The sequence below is a fragment of the Lethenteron reissneri genome, chromosome 72 (assembly GCF_015708825.2).
Source record: "Lethenteron reissneri isolate LAM-NWPU_2019-01 chromosome 72, ASM1570882v1, whole genome shotgun sequence".
NCBI classification, from domain to species: Eukaryota; Metazoa; Chordata; class Hyperoartia; order Petromyzontiformes; family Petromyzontidae; genus Lethenteron; species Lethenteron reissneri.
Window position 1 is genome coordinate 6,856,497 of NC_083850.1, and position 23,631 is coordinate 6,880,127.

The 23,631-nt window shown below is 49.1% G+C and overlaps 2 protein-coding genes across 2 annotated transcripts in view; both read right to left on the bottom strand.

Moving 5' to 3' along the window:
- The window catches only part of LOC133361361 (zinc finger protein 84-like), a gene marked incomplete at both ends in the record, with an annotated part of 31,918 nt that extends 18,344 nt beyond the window's left edge, over nucleotides 1-13,574 (bottom strand). The window contains one exon of the mRNA XM_061580286.1: nucleotides 13,404-13,574. Within this exon, the coding sequence (XP_061436270.1) occupies nucleotides 13,404-13,574 (171 nt within the window). The remainder of the gene's footprint in view (nucleotides 1-13,403) is intronic.
- LOC133361386 (uncharacterized) lies at nucleotides 3,509-9,393 on the bottom strand. The gene is made up of 2 exons (XM_061580317.1): nucleotides 7,530-9,393; nucleotides 3,509-3,723 (listed from the first exon to the last, which is right to left on the bottom strand). The coding sequence occupies exons 1-2, from the start codon at nucleotides 8,847-8,849 to the stop codon at nucleotides 3,709-3,711; spliced, it is 1,335 nt and encodes a 444-aa protein (XP_061436301.1). The 5' UTR covers nucleotides 8,850-9,393; the 3' UTR covers nucleotides 3,509-3,708.
- Nucleotides 13,575-23,631: the final 10,057 nt, after the last annotated feature.

Sequence of the window (23,631 nt, forward strand, 5' to 3'; positions counted from 1 at the left end):
CTCCATATACTCCGTCTTTTTGATGTTGAACCTCATCCCGTTTTCGTCCAAACGTTCCTTCCACACGCGCGTTTGTCTTTCCACTTCTCCTCTCTCTTCATCTGAGAGGAGGACGTCATCCGCGTAGAGAATTGACCATGGCAGGGGCGTGTGCAGGTCGGCAGTGATCGTGTCCATGCACAGGATAAACAGGAGTTGTGACAGGGCCGATCCTTGGTGCACTCCAACGCTGATGGGAAATGGCGGTGATATGCCCACTGCACACCTGACTGCACTGGTGACGTTCTTGTATAGGAGTTGCACCCAATGCACGTAGGTTTCAGGGACTCCATGGGATCGAAGCGAGTGCCAGATGAGGTCGTGGGGGACCCTGTCAAATGCCTTTTCAAGGTCGAGGAACGACACGTGCACAGCTTTGTTCTTCTCTCTGTGCCTCTCCAGCAGGAGCCTCGCCGCGAATATGGCGTCCGTAGTGCCACATCCTTTGACGAAGCCGCATTGGTTGGGTGATAGGGTGACGATGTTTCTAATCCTCGTGTCCAAAACTCGCTCAAAGATCTTCATCGTATGACACAGGAGCCGGATTGGCCTGTAATTCGAGCATTCTGCCACGGCCCCTTTACCCTTCCAAATTGGATCCGTCGTGCTGGTCGACCAGGCTTCTGGGACCTCACCGGTGCTCGTGATGGTGTTGAAGAGTTGGGTGAGGAAGGCAGCACCCTGCCTGCCAAGGATCTTCCAGGCCTCAGCAGGTATATCGTCCGGGCCAGTCGCTTTCCCATTCTTCATTCTCTTGATACCTTGTTCCACTTAGGTGACGGTGATAGGTGAAACCGGATCGAGGACGTGTTCAGCGCTAATAATAGGTGGGTGGGGAAATTCCTGGTTGCAGATTCCAGAGAAGGAGTCGCTCCAGCGTTGAAGGATGGCGGGCGGGTCTTTGAGAGCGCTGTGATTCTCATCCTTTATGAATTTGACCTGACCAATATCCTGAGTCGAACGATGGCGCGCCTCTGCCAGTCGATAGATCTTATTGGCACCTTCTGGGGTGTCCAGTTCGACATACAGTTGGTCGTATTGAGCTAATTTCACCGCTGCTACTACTCGCTTCGCTGACGATTTGCAGTTTCTGTATTGTTGGTAATCCAGATCTGCGAGCGTTTTGCGCCACTTCTTGAAAGCTAGCTTCTTCTCTTTCACTGCTAGCTGAACTTCTTCGTTCCACCACCATATTTGCTTGTCAATGAAGTGTTTTGCCGGCTTAGTTAGCCCCAGTGCTTCCGTTGCTGCTGTGCACAGTTGGCCGGCGAGATCTTCCCAAATCGCATTCGCTGGTCGGTTGGTGTTCACGTCAATCTGATTGAGGGCGACTCTCAGCTGATCTTTGCATTCCTTCATCCGCCACCACTTAATTCGCTGCTGTTCCGTTGTTGGTGGGCGATGTCGCTGGCCAATGTCCATTTTCATGTCCATGATCAGGATGCGATGTTGTGGGGTGATGTTGTCCGATGGTATTACTTTAGTGTTTGTCACCGTTTTCAGCTTATCCCGCTTGACAAGCCAGAAATCAATTTGAGTTGATCTCCCACCAACAGTGGACAGTGGGATTCTAATACGATACGACTAGTGGGATTCTAATCCTGCATATCCTACCCCGGTTGGCATATTAACTTACCATACGTACAACCACAGTGTGATTCTAATTAGCTCAGTGCGATTATAATGATTAGTATGCGATTATAATCCCATACCTCCAATTATGTGGTTCTGCACTATAACAGTTAATCGTATTTTAAAGCGTAACAATGGCTAGGTTGTAGTTCATAGGTTATACTATTATATTTCACTATGTTAGAGTTTAACATGTGAGAGTATACAATGTCAGAGTTGATCAAGAGCGTCAATCTTGATCGACGCAGAAGCAAATACAGCAGCAGCAGCAACATGACATTTCGAGGGCGACGTAGCTACTTCTGATTCTGCTGCTTCCGCTGCTCAGATATTTGTTGCCAGGCCCTGCTCTCGCGGGACCCCACACGTCTTTGGAAATGATTGAGATGATGATGTCTGAGCTGATAATTAATTTAATAAAGAGTACTTTGTTTGTGTGTAGGTCTGTGTCATCGGGGATCAGCGAATACTGCTTATGAATGAACTCGCACACCTTTATGACCGACATTGTACTAATGTTGGTTGATCGAGACGAACAAGGCACGTGCCATGTCCAGACGAATTGATATTAACAATATTGTCCTTAAATATAATGCTAACACTGGATTAACGTTAACACTGGATTAAACATGTGTAGTAAGTAGCAGAGGAGACGATGTCGAAGTTGAGACACACTGTTTATTAACTCCGGGACAGATACAATAGTTGAAGGGGTATCGGCCCCTTCACCCGTACTATGGGAAACCCACCCTAGTACTAAGCCCTCTGTCCTGTCCCCCAGTCCTCCTCTACTGGGCTACGGGAGGCTGACTGATCTGGCCCTGGCAAGCACAGATCTCGGCACCAGCTAACCAGCCTTGCCCTGACAAGGGCAGCGGTCTGGAAGCTCCTGGGCCGCGCCACTGGCTTACCCGGCTCGGCCCTTATAAGGACGGCGAGACCGGGGAGTCCCAGGGCCTAATCTCCGAGTCTTGGATCTTCACTGGTCAGCTTCGTGTCGAACTCCCCTCGAGCTCTTTGGGTTCCACCTTTTATAGGGATCGCCTCCGAGGGCTGGGGCGTGGGCAATAACTGATGCGGACGTCGGTGTGACCACCCGTGTATGTGAGTGCCGACAGCCCTGTGTTTGTTGTCCGCTGTTCCTCCCGTAATAACCCCTACATCACCCCCCCCTGTACAGCTCGCAGCCGTCCCGGCTGCAACAATCCCTCAACCCCCAAGAATAAAGATTAACACCGTCAATACACGTGTGCCTCGTAACAGTAACAATAACAAGAACAAGCGTAACATCAACCGATGGTTCCCTATATAACAAAAAAAACCCTCACGCAGAACCGCAATACATATACAGAACGGTATACCAGCACATGCAATCAGCATATCGCGATCACACGCGTACATCGAAACACAATAGCAAGCAAATCTGCAGGCGACCAACACACCATCAATCCCGACGCAACTGTGCAACCGCAACACAATTATTCTCTGTCATGCAACGACAGCATCGCACACCGCACCTCGCGGCACAATACAGCCCAAAAAAAAACATTTTTTTTTTCTCTTTTTTTTCCAATTAAGCCCATCGCGCACGGTAACCCACGAGATGGTGCAGTACAGGGTACCCGACGCTCCCACGTTAATAATTAACTATACCATCAAGATGACAACACCACGCAGCAGCGCACACACTCCCTTTGAAACTCAGCAACCACAGCAGACTCTCCGTCCATTCCCAACACACGCACACACTTACATGGACGGCAAGCAACAAGCAGATAGCGTGGTCATCGTTATTTCACACACATACAACCAAAAAAACATATATACAACGAGCGGGTTCCGCAGCAACGGAACACGCGCGGTAAGCTAATCATAACAACCGGCGCGTTTTGGCGCGAGTCCGTGCAGCGGGCCCGTCACAAGGGGCCGGCTTGGTAGAGTCGGTGGCAGGTGTCGCATCAGCAGGTGCCTGGTCGTCCGATTTCCCGGACGTGCCAGCGCCGCCCCCCACGGGGGAGGCTGGCAGCCCAGAGGGCTTCAGTCCTGGGGCTCCTGAAGACGGGACAGTCATTAGTGGATCAGAGGCTGGCATCGATCCCGCCCCCCCGGAGTCAGAGGACTCCCCACATGTTCGGCCACTTTCGTGGGAGGAAGCGTGCGGAGCAAAAAATGGCTTTAACCGTGAAGGGTGTACAAACCACCGACGCTTCCCCCACTTAATTCGCACACATTGAGGCCGCACAACCTGCACAATTTCAACGGGGCCCCTCCATGGTCGCAACAACTTAGCCGAGGTGGCCAATGGCACCTGGGGGCAGTGCAACCATGCTCGGTCGCCCGGGTGCCATTCGTGCGTGTGAGTCCGGCGCGACCGCAACCTCTCGTTTTGTTTTTGGCGGGAGTCAGAGTTTTGCATGGCCGCCTGCCGTGCCTCCGCCAAGCGAAGGATGTTGAATTTAACATGGTCGGCGATTTTCGACTTAGCATGAGGCGCGGCAATCGCCAGCTGAGTCGCGACAGGCGGGTCAACCTCGCGACCATACATCAAAAAAAATGGCGAGAAACCGGTCGCCGCGTGAGGAGCCATCCTGTATGCCGCCAGGACTCCCCCGATCCGTAGATCCCAATCGTTCTGGGACTCAGATACCTGGTGGGATAGCATGGACGTAAGAGTCCTATGCAAGCGTTCCACCATCCCATCCGTCTGTGGGTGGTAAGGCGAGGTACGAACTTTCTTCGTACCCAGAAGGCCACATACCTCGTGTAAGAGGGTACTAGTGAAATTTTTTCCCTGATCGGTCAACAACCGTTCCGGAGCGCCCTTGTCGAGGACGTAGCCCTGAACAAAAGCCTCCGCAACGGCCGCTGCGGACTGGTTGGCGAGGGGCCAAGCCATAGGCCATCGCGTGAAATATTCCACGCCAACCAGCAGGTACTTATTACCCCTCGGCGTGGAAGGAAACGGTCCCAAAAATATCAAGGGCGACCAGCTCGTTAACCCGGGTGACCGAAATGGACTGGAGCGGTGGACTGGCTCCCTTCGCCGGCGGCTTCCGTTGTGCACACTGGGTACAGGACCGCAGCAGATCGTCCACGTCTCTTGCCATGCCCGGCCAAAAGTAATTAAGCTGGAGCGTGGCAAGTGTTTTGAGGGTACCCAGGTGCAGGAGCCGTTCATGAGCAGCCCATACAGCCCTACCCCTCAACGTGGAAGGCACCACCAGCCTGTGACGGCGGATTGTCGCGTCCCAATGCATGAGTACGCCCTGGCACCACCCCCATGAGTCAACGCCCGACTTCCCTGGACCCGATCCTTCCGCGCGACGTCGTAGTGCCAGGAGGGTCGCATCCTCCATTTGGAGGCGGCCCCACTCAGCACTCGACAAGCCAAGTAGGGAATCACTCCCACCCTCCGAAATAGGACCAGCGTCCGAAGGAGAATCAACTGCGGCCGCAAGAACCCGATCCTGACCGTCACTTGCCGATTTGCAACGGCCCGAACCCAAGAAACAAGTGCAATCCGGGGCGATCGGCAGGCGTGATAGGGCATCGGCATTGGTGTGGCGAATCCCCTTCCGGTAAGTTGTTTCAAAATCGAAATCCTGCATGATCTCGAGCCATCGGGACAACTGCCCCGATGGCTGGTTAATTCGTAGGGCATACTGCAATGCCGCATGATCTGTACGGACGGTGAAATGCCGGCCGTACAGATATGGCCGGTACTGTTGGATAAAGAACACGATAGCCAACAGTTCGCGGCGGGTGACGCAGTACCGCTGCTCGGCCGGGGACAGTACTCTACTACCATAAGCCACAACGCGCTCCACGCCACCCACAATTTGTGACAGCACGCCTCCAATCCCGGTATTGCTTGCGTCCGTGTCGAGCACGAACGGCATGGAAAAATCGGGGTAGCTTAACGGCGGGGCCCCCACCAGGGCATCCCGAAGAGAGACAAAAGCGGCGTTCTCCACCGGCCCCCAATGAAATTTGACCCCTTTTGACGTCAAGGCATGTAGTGGCTTAGCGATGGAAGCAAAGTCCGCAACAAACCGACGGTAATATGAAGCAAAGCCGATGAAGCTTCTAACCTCCCCCACCGAGGTTGGGGTAGGCCAGGAGCTGACACAACGCGTTTTGGCGGGATCGGTTGAGATACCTGACCGGCCGACGATGTGACCCAAATATTTAACAGATTCGCGCAGCAAATGGCACTTTTGTGGCTTGAATTTCAAATTCGCAGCGCGCATCTTGAGAAAAACGGCCCGAAGCCTATCAAGGTGTTCCTCGAACGTCTTACTGAATACGATAACGTCATCCAGGTAAATCAAACACACCTCCCATTGCAAGCCAGCGAGGACCAATTCCATCAGGCGCTGGAACGTCGCGGGAGCAGAGTGTAATCCCATGGGTAAGCGATTGAATTGGAAGAGGCCGTGCGGCGTTCGGAAAGCAGTTTTGGGTCTAGATTCGTCGTCCAAGGGAAGTTGCCAAAATCCTGAGAGCAAATCCAAAGTGGAAAAGAATCGCGATCCCGCGAGGGCATCCAGCGATTCGTCCATTCGAGGAAGCGGATAAGCATCGGCCACCGAGATCTTATTTAATCGCCGGAAATCAACGCAGAACCTTAGGGACCCGTCGTGCTTTTTAACCAACACTATGGGTGCACCCCAAGGGCTGGTTGAGGGAGAAATTATGTCCGATTTCAACATGTCATCTACAGCCGATTTGACATGATCCTTTTCGGCGGGACTTAACCGAAAAGGATTCTGGCGGATAGGAGCGTTGTCACCGGTGTCAATATGGTGGCGTAGCAATTTGGTACATCCGATATCGTATTTGTGTTTACTGAAGACGTCGGAAAATTCTCGCAATAAGGCGCGTAATTTAGCACGTTGTGCGTCGGACAGGTCAGGTGACTCAGCACACAACGCATCCAGCCAACCCTCGTCAGCGTCTGAGGCTAATCGCGTATGAGAATCGGTGGCCACCTGGCCAACGATCGGCGTTTCCGCAGGTACCGGAACCGCATGTGCGAACACGGTACCTTGCGAAACCACTGCCGTCCGTGTCCCGACATTGAGGACCGCGATAAACGGGTCCCCATCCCCTTTAACAATAGTCTGGGCCGTTACCAGATCTGGCCCACTCACCCCGGCTCTAGATGGTCCCAAAATAACGCCTCGGTCAGAGACCCCTTTATCGAACGGACGGCGCAAGCGCAGGGGTACCAACATCTGTGCCCCCGGGGGTACACGCACCGTCCGAGCAACAAGTGCCTGTACCGTAGCACAGGCAACACGCACGGGAGGGGTGGCAGGTAGGAACGTCATGCGTCGGCCTGATGGAAGCTCGATGCATTGCTGGTCAATCAGAATTTTGATGGGCAATTTGGCCAAAAAGTCTGTCCCCAACAGGCACGGAATAGCCAGCGAGGAAGAGACGAACACCGGCCCAGATAGTTTAATGTCCCCTATGGAAATTTGCGCTCGAATTTGACCGATAATACCCAACGAGCCCCCATTTGCAGCGTAAAACGGTATATCGACAGGGAGCAACGGGCGACTCTGAACGGGCAGAATATTATAAATCAAATCCGAAATGATAGTTGCCGAAGCTCCCGTATCGACCAATAACCGTACCTCCACCCCGTCAATATGTCCCGCGACAACGGACGACCCCGCCGATGCAGCCACAACTCGGTGAGCCAACTCGGACCATTGGCCCGGTTGGAGCGCCCTCCCCGACATGCCGCGACCCGACGCACCAGCACCCAACCCCCGAGAATTGTGTGCCAGACCATGTGATAGGAAAGTAGGTGTGTGTGCAGGCCGAACATGTGGGGTGCCATGACTTGCCCGAGGATGTTGCGAAGGCTTGTGAAGAGGGCCGTCCGCAGCTCCAGGTCTCGCACCGCGCTGTCGAGGAGCCCGGCATCCGGACGCCACGTGACCCCGGAGGCCACAATTATAGCAGACGACGAGCGTTCCAGAGGACTTGGGCTGGTCTCGGTGGCTTGGGACGTCCCGAGCTGGACGCTCGGCAGATCGCCATCCTGCAGAACGATCCGCAGCGAAGGCTCCCTCCATTTCGGAAGAGGTCGCCGCCACGGTGTGTCGTGCAGCAGCTTTGTTCGCCTTCCTCCGCTGGGAGATGAGATTGGCGTGAATGTGCCTTGCAGCCCGCAGTGATGACATATCCGCATCGTCCTGCGCTAGGATGGTGAAGTCCAGATCGTCAGCCAGCAGCAAAATTTTCTCGGCCACCATCGCATCGATCCCCTCTTCATCCATGCGCGGGAAAGCGTCTTTCGCCAATGACAGCAGGGCCGTGCGATAAGCGAGTGGCGATTCCTTGTCACCCTTCTGCCGCTCATAGAAGAGCTGGCGACAATCAGAAGGCGGCCCATAAACGGTGGCCAGCAGCTGCAGCGCCGACTGAATGGTGGAGCGTGCCGACTTGGGTGCAGCAGTGAGGGTGCCCAGGGCGTCGCCGTCCAATAACGCCGGGAGAGCACACAGCGCCTCGTTGTCCGACCAGCCTGCCATCTCTTGGTGGGCCAAGAACCGGCGCTGGAACCCCCCCCAATCGCCGTCGCTTGCAACAAATACCTGCAGGGCCGGCAGGCGTTGCTGGAATGTCGGCTCCGTCTCCGATCCTCTTGCAGCGTCTCTTGCAGCATCCGTAGCGCGTCCCCGTACTGTATGGTCGGTGCTGGCGTCAGCTGGTGGTGACGTTTCAACCCCTGATAGGCTGCCACCGCGACCCGCCTCCGCCGATGACGTGGCGGCTGCTGGCTGGGCACCGTCTCCCGCGTGACGAGCTGGGACTCCTCCCTCCGCCTCTACTGTCTTCGTGGCGGGATTTTCGAGTCGCCCCGCTGTTGTAAAGGCGGGAGTTTCTGGCGGGCGTTGTCCATCTTCCCGCCGCGTCGCTCCTCCCGGCCCCAGGCGAGTTATTTGTTCCAGCATAGCGGCCGCTGCATACAAGAGCTCCGCCAGCCGCGAGTGAGCCAACGCCAACTCGTCAGTCGACGTCCCGGCCCTCTCCGACGGCCCCGCCGATGCCGGAGCCGGCAGCAGTTGTGCAGGTACGTCGGCGGCGATGTCTTGCACTGCCCCTCCCTCGTCGTCATCCTCTCCTGGGTCTTGGGCACGAGTCTTCCGTCTCGTATCCATGCTTGGACCACTTCTAACACCAGATGTAGTAAGTAGCAGAGGAGACGATGTCGAAGTTGAGACACACTGTTTATTAACTCCGGGACAGATACAATAGTTGAAGGGGTATCGGCCCCTTCACCCGTACTATGGGAAACCCACCCTAGTACTAAGCCCTCTGTCCTGTCCCCCAGTCCTCCTCTACTGGGCTACGGGAGGCTGACTGATCTGGCCCTGGCAAGCACAGATCTCGGCACCAGCTAACCAGCCTTGCCCTGACAAGGGCAGCGGTCTGGAAGCTCCTGGGCCGCGCCACTGGCTTACCCGGCTCGGCCCTTATAAGGACGGCGAGACCGGGGAGTCCCAGGGCCTAATCTCCGAGTCTTGGATCTTCACTGGTCAGCTTCGTGTCGAACTCCCCTCGAGCTCTTTGGGTTCCACCTTTTATAGGGATCGCCTCCGAGGGCTGGGGCGTGGGCAATAACTGATGCGGACGTCGGTGTGACCACCCGTGTATGTGAGTGCCGACAGCCCTGTGTTTGTTGTCCGCTGTTCCTCCCGTAATAACCCCTACACATGCACATTTTAAACCCTGCCTAGCATTTATGACTAACTATTCGCATTTGCACATAACATATATTCAAGCACAGTAAAATGCGCATACGAACATATTGTTACTAGAATAATTTTAATTCGATTCTAACCCTGCAAACCCCCATAGTTCGCATATCCGTCCCCCGATTCGATTGAACGTTTACTTTACAAACATATGAGCGATTAAAATGCTTCTAATGACATTCTCATACCGTAACTCCGTTTATGGTGGAATCTATTATTAAAAAAATAATTAAAGTCGTTGAATGTTTAGTGTGATTGTTCATAGTGTTATCAGTTTACATGTTATAGAGTACAGGTGATCCCCCGTATACTTCGGGTTTCGGGACCAGAACGTTGTGAAACGATTAGCAAGCCGCTAATGAAAAGAACACGGGGCGGCGGGAACACGTGCTTCCATGGGCGGTCGTAGACAGGTTGTGTTGCCCAAAGGTGACACCGGGTACGTCCCCCAAGTTGCTCCGCCCACGGCGGCGACAGGTAGAAGTCATAGAGGTGAAATGGCCGCAGTGTGTACGCATGTAGTTATGTCCGTCCACACCCAGACAGCTCATCCCCATGTCCTGTACAGCCCAAGTCTGGTGTGTCCAACGTGGTGGGGCACTCGGCAACGGAAACCGTACTCCAAACGAAATGTGTTGTGGCGCCCACAGTTTCCGAGCCCCTGAGGCCCGGGGTGCCTCAAGGATCCGCCACGTGCGAGGATCCAGTGCCTGGAGCCTGGTCATATTCTTCAAAAGAAGCCAGGGACCTGCCTAATCCTTCAAGGCTGTGGTGCGAGCCCTTGACGCCCCGAAATGCACAAGAATCTACCATGGGCGCGGGACGGGCGTCGAGAACCAGGTCAAAATGCGCAAGGTTGCGCTTGTAGGCTCCACGCAAAATATCAATGCTGTATATTATTAACTAGCAATAGTACCCGGCGTTGCCCGGCTGAAAAATATATTTCTTAATAACCTTACATATATACACACCCTCACCACTCAGCACTCACCCTCACCATTCACCCTCACCACTCTCCCTCACCACTCATCCTCACCAATAACACCCTCACCACTCTCCCTCACCACTCATCCTCAGCAATCACACCCTCACGAATCACCACTCACCCTCAACACTCACCCTCACCACTCACCACTCACCCTCACCATTCACCCTCACCTCTCTCCCTCACCACTCATCCTCACCAATCACACCCTCACCAATCACCACTCACCCTCAACACTCACCACTCACCCTCACCATTCACCCTCACCACTCTCCCTCACCACTCTTCCTCACCACTCTCCCTCACCACTCATCCTCACCAATAACACCCTCACCACTCTCCCTCACCACTCATCCTCAGCAATCACACCCTCACCAATCACAATTCACCCTCAACACTCACCACTTACCCTCACCATTCACCAGACAGATTTGCGATTTTATATATATAGATTCTGACCTTACTCCCTCCCTTTGATGCTGCTAATCCTGCATAATGCATGGGCATAATGACTTTAAACCCCTCGCCAAACCTCCTACGCATTTCACAAGTAGGGCTAATAGCATATCTGCATTTCCCATAAATATGCTAAAATCATCTTGATATGCAAATTGTTTTGTCAAGACGCTCTTCGCTCCTCCATCGCAGCATAAATAGTCGCTCCAAGCCTGGAGCGTGACATACAGACTCTGTCTACTTGACGGACCTGTTCTCCACCTGAGGACGGCTGCTTGCGTTGTGGCCGAAACGTCGTGAGAATTATTTTATTATGTTTTATTTTTATTATTTTATTACTTCCCTTCTACGTGACTTTACCGAAAGAACCAAGAAGATGCATATTGCTATTCGGTGCCATTGCGATGTAACATTCTACCAGCAGTGGGCAGCTTGATTCTAATACGAGTGTAATAAAAGGACTCAGACACTTCTTGCTGACTCCGTGTCCTTTATTTGGGGTTCGCGTTCTCCTTCCCACACGGCACTCCTCCTGAGACTCTCTCCCTGGCAGCCCCACATCTGCCTTCACTCCCGTAGCCTTCCACGCTCCTGCAGCTCCGCTGCAGGCTCTTGGTACAGCCCTCTGGCTGCTCCCCCAGCAGCTCCATCGCTGCTCCCTGTTCCTCCGTGCGTGGCGATCTCGCCACCTCCCAATGTCAGCCCTTCGTGGCCTCTATGGCTATCTCGCCATTTCCTACCTCAGCCCTTCGTGGCCTCTGTGGCTATCTCGCCATCTCCAACCTCAATCCTCCACTCTCTCTTCCACCCCGCTGGCTGGCGCCGTCATGAGCCCCTCAGCCACCAGGCTGAGGCACGGCGACCACCCAACGTGTTCACCACCCTTCACTCCCCCGACTGACCCAGATAGCTTCCTGTCTCCCCGCTATAACTTCTCCCCCACGTCACCCTGACTCCTCCCTCTCGGATCGTCATATCCGCCCCGCCCATTTACGCCCGCATTACACGAGCATGGTGCGATTTTAATAATTTTGATGCGATTCTAAATCTGGCACCACCCAGGCCGCATTTACGACTCCCGATGTGCATCTACATTTAACATACATTCTAGCTCAGTGTAATTCTAATACTACCATAGTGATATTCTAATCGTTTTAATCCGATCATAATCCTGCAACCCCCGTTCGCATATCCGACCACCGGTTCGCATGTCCAAAGGCCATAGATGCATATTACATACGTACATACGAGCACAGTTCGCTTGCACGTACACTATTATACACGAAATTCTCAGTTTTTTTTTAAATGAACGTATGTTTTTCAAATCATATGAAATGCAATTATGTTATAATATGTGATTGTTATACACTTTATCTGTTTACATAGCGTATATTGCTATTCGATTAAATTAACATGACATTCATCCAACAGTGGACAGTTTAATTCGAATACGACTACAGTGGGATTTTAATAATTGTAATGAGATTCGCATTCACTTAACATGCATATGGCCACAGTGTGATTCTAACATTATCACAGTGCTATTATAATTATTATAATCACGAACCTCCATTTATTTTGTTCAAAACTAATAATACCGTGCCTCTGTTTTGGTGTTATAAATGATGAAACTAGTTAATAGATTATTGTATTTTAATTATTTGTGATATCGTTGATAGTGTTACAGTTCAAATGTCATACTTGATGATTAGGGACCGTAACGTTGCGAATAGATTTGTAATGGGGACCTTTCCCCTCCAGGGACACATGTTAGTGGGGAGACAGCCAAGATGCTGCCGGTTAAGGGCAGATTTGTGTGACGAAGATCCTCCACCTGAAACTCGCTTAAAATACGTTTTTATTAATCTGCAATCATTTTTACGTTAAAACTCCAACCGAATATGTATTATGTCCTATGTTCAAACAGTTACAGAACAATGCAAACCATATCCGTTATCATTCCCCATGATTTCCTTATTAGTTCACAACGTTTGTTCACTGTTCGTCTATGTTGAAGTCAAGGACATATATCCAACGAACGCGTCATCAATGTACATCCTAAAGTCAATTATTACCAACCAAAAAAAGCTTTATACTTGAAAAAAAACACTACAATATTGTCCGGAATTGAACAATCTCACAACCACTGCTCATCACACCACTTCACCAAGTAATCCGACAACATCAAAACTCACCACCTCCACGTCAAGAAACTCTCAAACAAACTGTAAAACTAAAGGGTCAGAATTTCCCACAAAAGTACTCAAGACAACTTAATAGGTATAACCGCATGCAACATTATATTTAAGTCACCGCGAGCTCTAGGGTTGATCCTCGAGCCACTCCATTACATCCAGCCATCTCTCGGGATCCAACTGCATGGGATCGAAGGTGGAATTATCTTCAGGATTCATTGCAGTACCTTGAATTTCACCTTTTGATTTCAACTTCCTATCATCGTGGACCTTCTGATGCCTCTTCCGTTTTGATGACTGTGAAAATGACTTCCCACACACAGAGCACAGGAATGGCTTCTCGCCCGTGTGTGTTTTCTGATGACTCTGAAGATGTGATGACCGTGCAAATGTCTTCCCGCACACAGAGCACAGGAACGGCTTCTCGCCCGTGTGTGTTCTCTGGTGTCTCTTAAGATGTGATAACCATGAAAAAGACTTCCCACACACAGAGCAATTGCATGGCTTCTTGCCTCCGTGTGCGTGGGGCTGTGGAGAGCGTCTCTGCTCCATGTGAGCGTAGTAACTGCAGCGGTGTTATCGAGTCAAAAGTACGCTATCGGCCGCAAGGATGTTTAGCGTTGAGTTTTGGATTTTGTTAACTACTAAAACAAGAACGACACTCGCGTCTAACCGAGACGCCAAAAAATCCCGCTAATTTGACGACGAACACGTTTAAGAGTTTATCCGCGAAAACAGACACTTACTTGAAGATTCACGGTAGATCGATGTCTGGAACCCGTCTGAAGATGTCGCCACGAACTCTCCCGACGCAAAGTCGCCTAACTGTCGACACAGCAATTGTGCTCGCCAGGCTGCGTTGTCTCGCGGTAGAAGGTCGATCAGCAGAGCGACGAGTCGAGCGTCCAACCTCATCAAGTTCCCTCTCGAAATGGCATTGAGCTCTGCTTCTGAGCCGCCTTATAACTCCCCCCCTAGATTCCAATCCTTTGTCTTTCAGGATATTTGCATTCGATTGTTAATGTTGGAAGGTACAATCCGCATGTCTATTAACATACCGAAGGGTAATGTGCCCATTGTACTTCATGCATGAATATGTAAGTGCGTCTCAGTGTGTAATTGTGTGCTTATTTTGAATAAATGGAAAAACTTTGTCCTCGATTTAAAGTGAATGCAGAGAAATTAGCATGTAACTTTAGAAAAGGAAGAGAGCGGCCTTCTCGACGAGGGAGTGAAACCCAATAGGTAATATTCTTTTACAGCGTTACAATGGATAGGTTGTAGTTCATAGGTTATAATATTATGTTTCACTATGATAGAGCTTAACATGTGAGATTCTACAATATCAGAGTTGATCAAATGCGACGATCAAGTCGTCAATCGGGTGAGTTTGAACAGAGGCTTTAATCAAAGGCGTCATCCCATCACGGAGCACCACCTCCCTGCGTTTATTACAGCAACAGAAGCAACTACAGCAGCAACAACAGCAGCAACATCACATTTCGAGGGCAACGCAGCTACTTCCGATTCTGCTGCCCAGCTGTTTGTTGTCGGGACCTGCTCTCGCAGGACCCCACACGTCTTTGGAAATGATTGCGATGATCATGTCTGAGCTGAGAATTAAGTCACTCAAGATTACTTTTTTAACCATAACATTAGGTAGGTTAGTGTCATCGGGGCTCTGTGAATACTACTCATGAATGAAATCACACTCCTGTATGACCGACATTGTACTAATTTTGGTTGATCGAGTAGAACAAGGCACATAACATGTCCAGACAAATTCTTGTCAACAACAGTGTCCTTAAATATGATGCTAAAATAAATGTTAACACTGGATTAAACGTGCACCTCTTAACCCCTCCCTCGCATTTACGACTAACAATTTGCATTTGCACATAACATACATTCAAGTACAGTAATTTGCTAAAACGACCAAATTGTCATTCTAAAATTTGAATGCCATTCTTACCCTCGACCCCCACAGTTCACATATCCGACCGTCGGTTCGATTGAACGGACAATTAACAAACATGTGTAGAGTTCCATTATAATACTTCTAATGAAATTAAAATACCGTACCTCCGTTTATGGTGGTATAAATTATAAAACCAGTTGGTAGCTTTTTTTGTCGTTTAATGTTTAGTGTTATTGTTTATAGTGTTATCAATTTACGTGTTTTTAAGTACAGGTGATTCCCGGTATACTTCGGTATTCTGGACCTGAACGTTGCACCGTCTCTCTGGGGAACCGTGTGGTGTGTGTAGCGAGTATCACGGGGTGGGCGGGTAGTGCGGTGATAGCGGTCACGTTTGGCACCGATGCACGACCACCGCCACCACCCCTACTGGGCGGTGGACCTGCCACCACAAAGCAGCACGCGGCGGAGGAGTGAGGCGATCGCTCTCGCCACGCGAGCGAGGCCCCCTCGCTTCCTCTTCTTTTCGTGCATCTCCACCTGCACCTCTTCCGTTTTCTCCTCCGTCTCATCCTCCTCCATCCCCTCTTCTTCATCCTCCACCACCATCTTCTCCTCTACCTCCTCCTCCTCTTCCTGCACCACCTCCATCTTCTCCATCTTCTTCTCCTCCGCTAGCACCATCTCTTCCTCCTTCATCTCCTCCTCACCTTCCGGCACCACCATCTCCACCACCGTCTTCTCTTCCTCCTCCACCACCATTGTTTCCCCTTTGTCCGTCGTCTCCATGTCCTCCACCACGACCATCTGTTCATCCTTTGTTGTCTCCTTGTCCTCCATCTCCGTATTGTCTTTCTCCTCTCCCTCCGTGTTCTCCTCCATTGTCACCATCACAATCTCGTCCTCCTTTGCCTTCTCTTCCTCCGATTTCTCCTCCTCCTCTGTCTCTACCTCATCCTCCATCATCTCCTCCTTCACCTCTTGCTTCGTCTCCTTCTCCACAACCTCTGTCTTCACTTCAAAGGCCTGGACGAGTGAGGAGGAGGGCTGAGCTGGCACAGATCTGTGAAGAGACAACACGACACCGTTCTAGATTTGAAGCTTTCGTGACTGCAATGATTCATATTCTTCGGTTTTTTCGGTGAAGTCACGTAGGTAAAAAACATTAAAAAGTAAAATAAAATAAAAAATAAAAATCACGACGTTTCGGAGGCAACACAAGCTTCCGTCTTCAGGTGGTACCGTCACAGCCACGACAGCTGTATCAAGTAAATGAGAGATTGCAGGAGCTACCACTCCGTTTATATAATGGTTGGAGAAGGTGGTGGGGCAAGGGCCGCATACTTTTATTAATATGGTAAGGTGAGGCTTAAGACTAAGAATAGACTGCATATTCTTAGTCTTGACTCAACCTGTAACTGGGAGACCACCACTAGATATGGTAAAACTGTGATGGTTGTCTGTCAAACACGACACCGTTCCACCTTGCTGCTACGGCAGACATCGCCATCTTCCCATCGTCCGTGGGTGGAATGTGTGGCGGATTAATTCGAGCTGAATAGAAACAGCAATAACGACATGGCCAGTGAGTGTGCTTAGTATTGGTGCTGTCATTCTCATGGCGCCAGGCTATCCTTGAGATAGGTGCAGCTGTGTCTCACACAGACTGCTGTAGCTTCACAGTAGTGGGTGGCGTTGCTGTGCAAATTTAGCTGAATAATTTGAAGTGACATTTTTTTGGTTCTTTCGGTAAAGTCATGTAGGTATGAAATAAAATAAATTAAATCACAACGTTCCGATTGCAACACAAGCAATCATCATCAGGTGGGAAAACCACAGCAAGAAACATTCTTGCAATGACGACATGGCCATCGAAACGTCGTGATTAAATTTATTTTATTTCATACCTACGTGAATTTACCGATATAACCAAAGAGTATGGATCCCTGTAGTCACGAAAACTTCAAATCTAGATTGACATGTTTCTATATGTATATTCTAATTGACCCCTTGCACATAATGTCCTAAGCATTTCAAATGGCATCCGTAGAGATCCTGAACGTCCACTGTGACGGAATGGGTGTGGATCTGTGTGGTCAATGCAGCAGCAATAATAGCAAAGGCGGGAAGCAAGATCTGAACTGTAATGGTGAAGAATGAGTGCACGACCATTTGGCCGCTTCAACACATCCACGATTTCGAAAAAGTGTCCGTGAGTGATTCGTGGTCGAGAGAGCCACCTCCCTTGACGTCGAAGGCATTTCAAAGTGCATTGCATGCGATTAGCCTCTCGCATCTCTCATCTCATCGCGTTTTAAATTGGACACCCCTCTCAGTGGTAGCTGTCGCTGTGCATTACAAGGCGACTTGGCAGCTGGCCTGGAAACAGGCGATAGACAGCGAAAATCTCACGGTGGATGGAGGGTTACATGGTGAAGATATGCCCACTTCGTTATGTGGTCTAACCCAGAATTCAGTTATGAAAAATAAATCTGTCCACAGTATAGCGGAATGTACACGTGGGGTTTGCAGTGTCTGTGAATTTTGAGAGCGCGACAGGGCTTGAGCACCTGTGCATCACAGCAACATTGACCTGGGTTTGATTTCCACGTTTGGCCACATTCTCCATGTGGATTATGCAGCCAGCTGTTCTGGGAAGGTTCTGCAGCTTTCTCCCTGTTACTGAACCCACACAAGCAATGCAAATTGTTCAATTTGGATCGCAAACAGTAGCAACTTTCTTGAAAAATGCGAGCAAACTTGGCAGGATCCTCCTGAAAAAAAGTCTTGAGACCGAGTAAGGCTGATGCTGCGTGAGAAGCATGGCAATAAATAACAAAAATAAGTATAACCCGTAAAAACAAAGTTTTTCACTATAAATCCTTTATATGCGTGGCGGCTAGAGTCCTCTCGTCCTCTGGCTTGAGATGGCTGCCACCTATGGGTCAGATGATTGTCTGCCAGTATTAACCAATTGGTAATTATATATTTAATTTGTTTTCCCTAAACAATCTAAAATTTTGGAAAAAAATTTTCACGAACATTAATTGTCTCGCACAACGAGTCTGTGTGCAAAATGTCAGCTCGATTGGATCACGGGAAGTGGGTTAAAAAACGACCGAAATATTTGCACGGTCGTAAGCAAGCAAGCACGCAAGCAAGCGAACTTAATATAAAGGATTAAATAAACACACAGGGCGCACACGCAGAGTGCTTTACCGTGGCTCAGCGACTCCGGAGTTTGCTTTATCTTCTTGGAAGCCCTCTTCTCCAAAGCTCGGAGCTATTGGGCCCCACACAGGATTGGAGGACGTGGTAGTGGTGGCGGCGGTAGTGGTGTCAGTGGTAGTGGTGCTGCTGCTGGTGGTAGCGGTCTGGAGCCATTGTCGCTCGATCTTGGCGAGGCGCTGCTCTTCCTCGAGGCGCTTTTGCTCCACAAGACGCTGCTCCTCCATCAAGTGCTCCTCCTCCTCTTGACGCTTCACCTCAACGAGGCGCTTCTCCTGAATGAGACGTTTCTCCTCGAGGAGCTTCACCTTGCGAAAGCGCCTCTCCTCAAGTCGCTTATTTTTTTTCCCAAGACGCTTCAGCTCTATGAGACGCTTCACCTCAAAGAGGCGATTCTCCTCCATGAGGCGCTTCTCTTCCTCGACTCGCTGCACCTCAATGAGGCGCTGCTCCTCGACAAGGCGCTTCTCTTCTTCCACCCGCTTCTCCTCCATGAGGCGCTTCTCTTCCTCGACCCGCTTCACATCTATGAGGCGCTTCTCTTCCTCCAGATGCTTTTCCTTGAGACGCTTCACCTCGCGAAGGCGCTTCTCCTCCATGAAGCGCGTTTCTTCAAGGAGGCGCTTTTCCATGACGCGTTTCACGTCTTTGAGGATTTTGTTTCGAATGCACTTCTGCTCCGTTTGGTGCTTCACCTTGGCGAGGCGCTTCACCTCATTGGGGCGCTTCTCTTCCATTGGGCATTTCTCCTTCGCAAGGCGCTTGTCCTCCTGGAGACGCTTCACTCCGCTGAAGTTCTTCACCTCCCCAATGCTCCTCTGTTCACGCGAAGATAAGCACATGACCATTCAGACATGCACACCCAGGACAACATCCATTCTCGCAGGCACACAAACATGGACGGGCACATAGACAAACAAAAATGCATACTGGCACATCTATGTAAGGATGCAAACATGCACATTAACTCATGGCATGACGTGATGATGGAGGGATGGAGTGATGGTGTTGGGAGATGGTGTTGTGATACGGAGAGGAGAAATTGTGGAATGTTCTGGAGAGACGGTGCCTTGTGATGGTATTGACGCTTTATGAGGCTCTATGCTATTGTATTGATTCTCGATTTGAAGCTTTCGTGACTGCAAGGATTCATACTCACGTATGTGACTTTACCGAAAAAACCTATGAAAGAGTCACATACGTGACTTTACCGAAAAAACCTAAGGGTATATTGTATTGAGTTGGTGGTGGTGTGGTGTGATGAGAAAGGTGATGTGAAGAGATTGTGTGGTGATGTGAGGTGTAGTGATGTTTTGGTGCAATGGTGTGGGAGTGTGGAGAGAATGTGGTGTTTGACTCCCATAGACCCCATACACACCTTTGGGGAACGATTTTCATAGCTTTGGCCTGGGAAAGGGTCCACTTCATCCATAATGTCCCCCCACGTGGTCGACTGGCGCCATGACTCCCGGGCTACGGAAAACAAAATTAATTCAAAGGACGAGTCATGTATTAGAGAATGAAGCACGTGGATATTCACACAACTAATTCTGAGATTCTTGTAATTACCTCTTAACACATAACATGACCTGCTGTTGAGAAACATTAGTCACATGGCAGTAAAACATTACAAGTAATATTTTTGTAAGCATGTTGAGATCATCAATTTCATAAAGTTGAGACCCCAAATTAAACCAATATGGCTGAAACGCAGCTCTAAATCCATGTTGTCTACCACCCTTGACCGTTTACCTCTTCCCATCACCACCAAGCCACGTCCACTAAAAATAATTAATCAGGGAGCTGCCTCCTCTGCATAAAAACCACGTGCTGCAGGTATTTGGGATAATTGTTTTTTTACCCTTCTATCTGGCAACACAACTGACACCTTTTTACAAGGAGTCATGTTTGCATAGACCACAATACCTGCAGTCATAATACAAACAAAAGACATAACTCTGATAATGTGCACTGTCCTTGAAGTTGATTGGTCCACACCCGAGACAGCTTTCCTTAGAGCCTAGTCTCACATGGGTTGGACCAGATGACGCCAAAAGGCGCACAACTCAAAGACAATGCACCATCAGAGTATGAGAGCATAAGGTATTTGGGACTTACCATCATAGTCCTCCAAGATCTCAGCCCACTTGCGTTGTCTGTCCATGTTGTTGGGAAGGAATAGTTTCTGTTTGATGTTGGAGGGCCTGGGGAGGTTGTAAAAACGCTCAGATTTATCAGCCTTTTGAATCACTCATCCTCTCAATTATTACAAATTTGACCACTCGCTGTACCAATCAAATCACTTTCGTGCCGTTTGTTTTACAAGTCCACTCACTCGCTTGTTTGCCCACTCACGCGTGCATCAGGTCACTCACTCATCCACCCACGCGAACATGTTTATTCCAACTGCCTATTGCATTAAACATAATCGCCAGACATAACCGTGATGTTTAACCTCTAATCCAGACAAGCATGTTGATGCACAGCCCATTTGTATTAATCGACTGTTTGATAAAGGCCCCCCTATGTCTTGTAGGTCATTGGGGTCAAATGACCATACTTAAATCATTTGTTATAACCCGAGAATGACGTCGTAGGTCACTTGATGTCAGAGATACCGCCCATGTGGCTGTGACATCACAGATAGGAGACGTCTATGGCAGCAGCTTGGGTCTGAACTAAAAGGCAGACTCCTCCCCCGTGTTGGATAACATTCAATACATGTAATGCAGGGCACAATTATGCAGGCAATCAGAACACAATAATTATAGACATGTTAATCATATTACATGAGATTTAAACAGGTTAATTATGAACGTTTTAAATGTTAACTTGCTTTGGGTCTAAACAATGACAGTAACAGCAACATATCAGAGCATGCCAAGTAATCTAACTAATAGTCCTAATTTGGTTGCAGAAAATCCAAATAGCAACATACACAAAAATAATGAAGCTTTAGTTTGTAGTCAAAACGTGCAATAAAAATAAACAACACACATCGTCAACAGGGACGCTCACGATAATTGTTTTTTTACCCTTCTATCTGGCAACAAAACTGACACCTTTTTACAAAGAGTCATGTTTGCATAGACCGCAATACTTGCAGTCATAATACAAACAAAAGAACATAACTCTGATAATGTGCACTGTCCTTGAAGTTGATTGGTCCACACCCGAGACAGCTTTCCTTAGAGCCTAGTCTCACATGGGTTGGACCTGATGACGCCAAAAGGCGCACTGTAAAAAGGTGTCAGTTTTGTTGCCAGATAGAAGGGTAAAAAACAATTATCATATTTTTACTGGCAAATGAGGTTCCCACAGGGACGCTCACCTCGTTGACGATTCGCTCTGCAAAGGCTTCTTCTGCTGCTCACTCGTGCGCATTCCTCTCGACTGCGGGTGGAGGCGTGGCTATGACGTAACAGAGGTGACGTCACTACAGCGAGGCTCCGCCCCCACGCGCTTGGCGGGCGCACCACGTGGTGCAGTGCGGGTGGTGTGCGTCACCGGAAACAGCAGAGCCCTCGGTTCGACATTAAACATTTGCCCCCTCGCTTTGTGCTGTCTTTGATGTCGCCGTTACTGCGGCGAGGACTGAAGCGATGCCTGGCCATCAGGCCTGGCATATACCTAGGCCTCAGGCTTCATATTTGTTCGTAGTTATTTTTTGTTTAATTGGAATTATTAACTTGCATTTCATTAATTACATTTCAAGCGTATAAACACCATCCCATTGGTTTATTTACTTTTAAATTAAGGTTTTTATTATAGTTATTGATCTGTAGTTATATTTAAGTGAGTGAGGTGGTTGTACTAAGTGTGAATTTGAGTTCCACGTAAATTATTAATGTGGAAAGGATTTGTCTGTGTGCACCTATCCTGGCAGTGGTAATATGGGCTTTTTATAATTAAGTTATTAATGAGATTGTTTATTTGTGTGTGTCTGTTATCTATGTCTGTGTCAGGTTACATATCTATGTTTGTAGCTGTGTGTGTTTCTTAATTTATGATGGGTGGTGGTGATGATGGGTGGTGATTATGAAGGGTGGTAATGATGATGGTTGGTGATGATAATGTACAGTGATTATGATGGGTGGTAGTGATGATTATGGGTGGTGGTAATGATTGGTGAGGTTATGATGATGGGTGGTGATGGTTATGGGTTGTTGTGATTATGGGTGTTGATGATGATGGATGATTGGTGGTGGATATGATGAATGTTGGTTGTGATGGTTGGGTGGTGGTGGTGACGATGGTTGGTGATGGTGAGTTGATAGTGATAATGATGATTGGTGATGATAATGGGTGTTGATGCTGATGATTATGGGTGGTGATGAGTAAATGAGCCACCACCCAATACATAACAGCAACAGAAGTAACTACAGCAGCAATAACACATTTTGAGGGCGACGCAACTACTTCTGATTCTGCTGCTTCTGCTGCTCGGCTATTTGTAGCCAGGCCCTGCTCTCGCGGGACCCCACGCATCTTTGGAAATGAATGCAATGATCATGTCTGAGCTGAGAATTAAGTGACTAAACGTTGCTTTGTTTAACAATAACTGTGTGTAGGTTAGTATCTGGGGGCTCAGCGAATACTATTCATGAAAGAACTCGCACTCCTTTATGACCGACTTTGTACTAATTTTGGTTGATCGAGACGAACACTGGATTAAACATGCACCTCTTAACTCCTGCATCGCATTTACGACTAACAATTTGCATTTACACGTAACAATCAGTCAAGCACAGTAAAATGCTAATACGACAATATTGTTATTCTAGGAATTTGAATTCGATTCTAACCCTGCACCCCCACAGTTAGCATATCCAACTCCCAGGTCAATTGAACGTAAGCTTTCTTTTATATGAGCAGATTGCGATTTTAATACTTCTAATGGAATTCGAATACCGTATCCATAAATCGCCTAAATATGAAAATGTGTCGTTAAACCCGCCACCACCCACACACCCAATTAGTAAGGTTAGTTACGTGAACAGGACATGATAATTCGTTACTAGTCCAGCACAATGGTGTGTTGGAGAGCCAAACCACAACATATACAATCTGAGTACGACGTTTCGCCAGTAATTACAACAATCTTCATTAGGCGACGGCCAGTTTTGTGGAGAAGTGCTCCTGTTTCGTTCCGTAAATAGAGAGGTAGATGTGATGACAAAACGTGTGTGCTCTTCTTGCGCGAAGTGGGGGAGGGGGGTGTTAATGGATATATATATGGCTATGGGTACCCATTGCAGTTTGGGTTATTTATACGGTAATCAACGTACATTATACATGCGAATTAAGTGAACCCATTGACCTTGTACTTCTTGTCGATTTTGTGTACTAAAATAGCCTGCCAACGGTAATCCCAATTGAAGAATAGTGACCGGAATAGACATG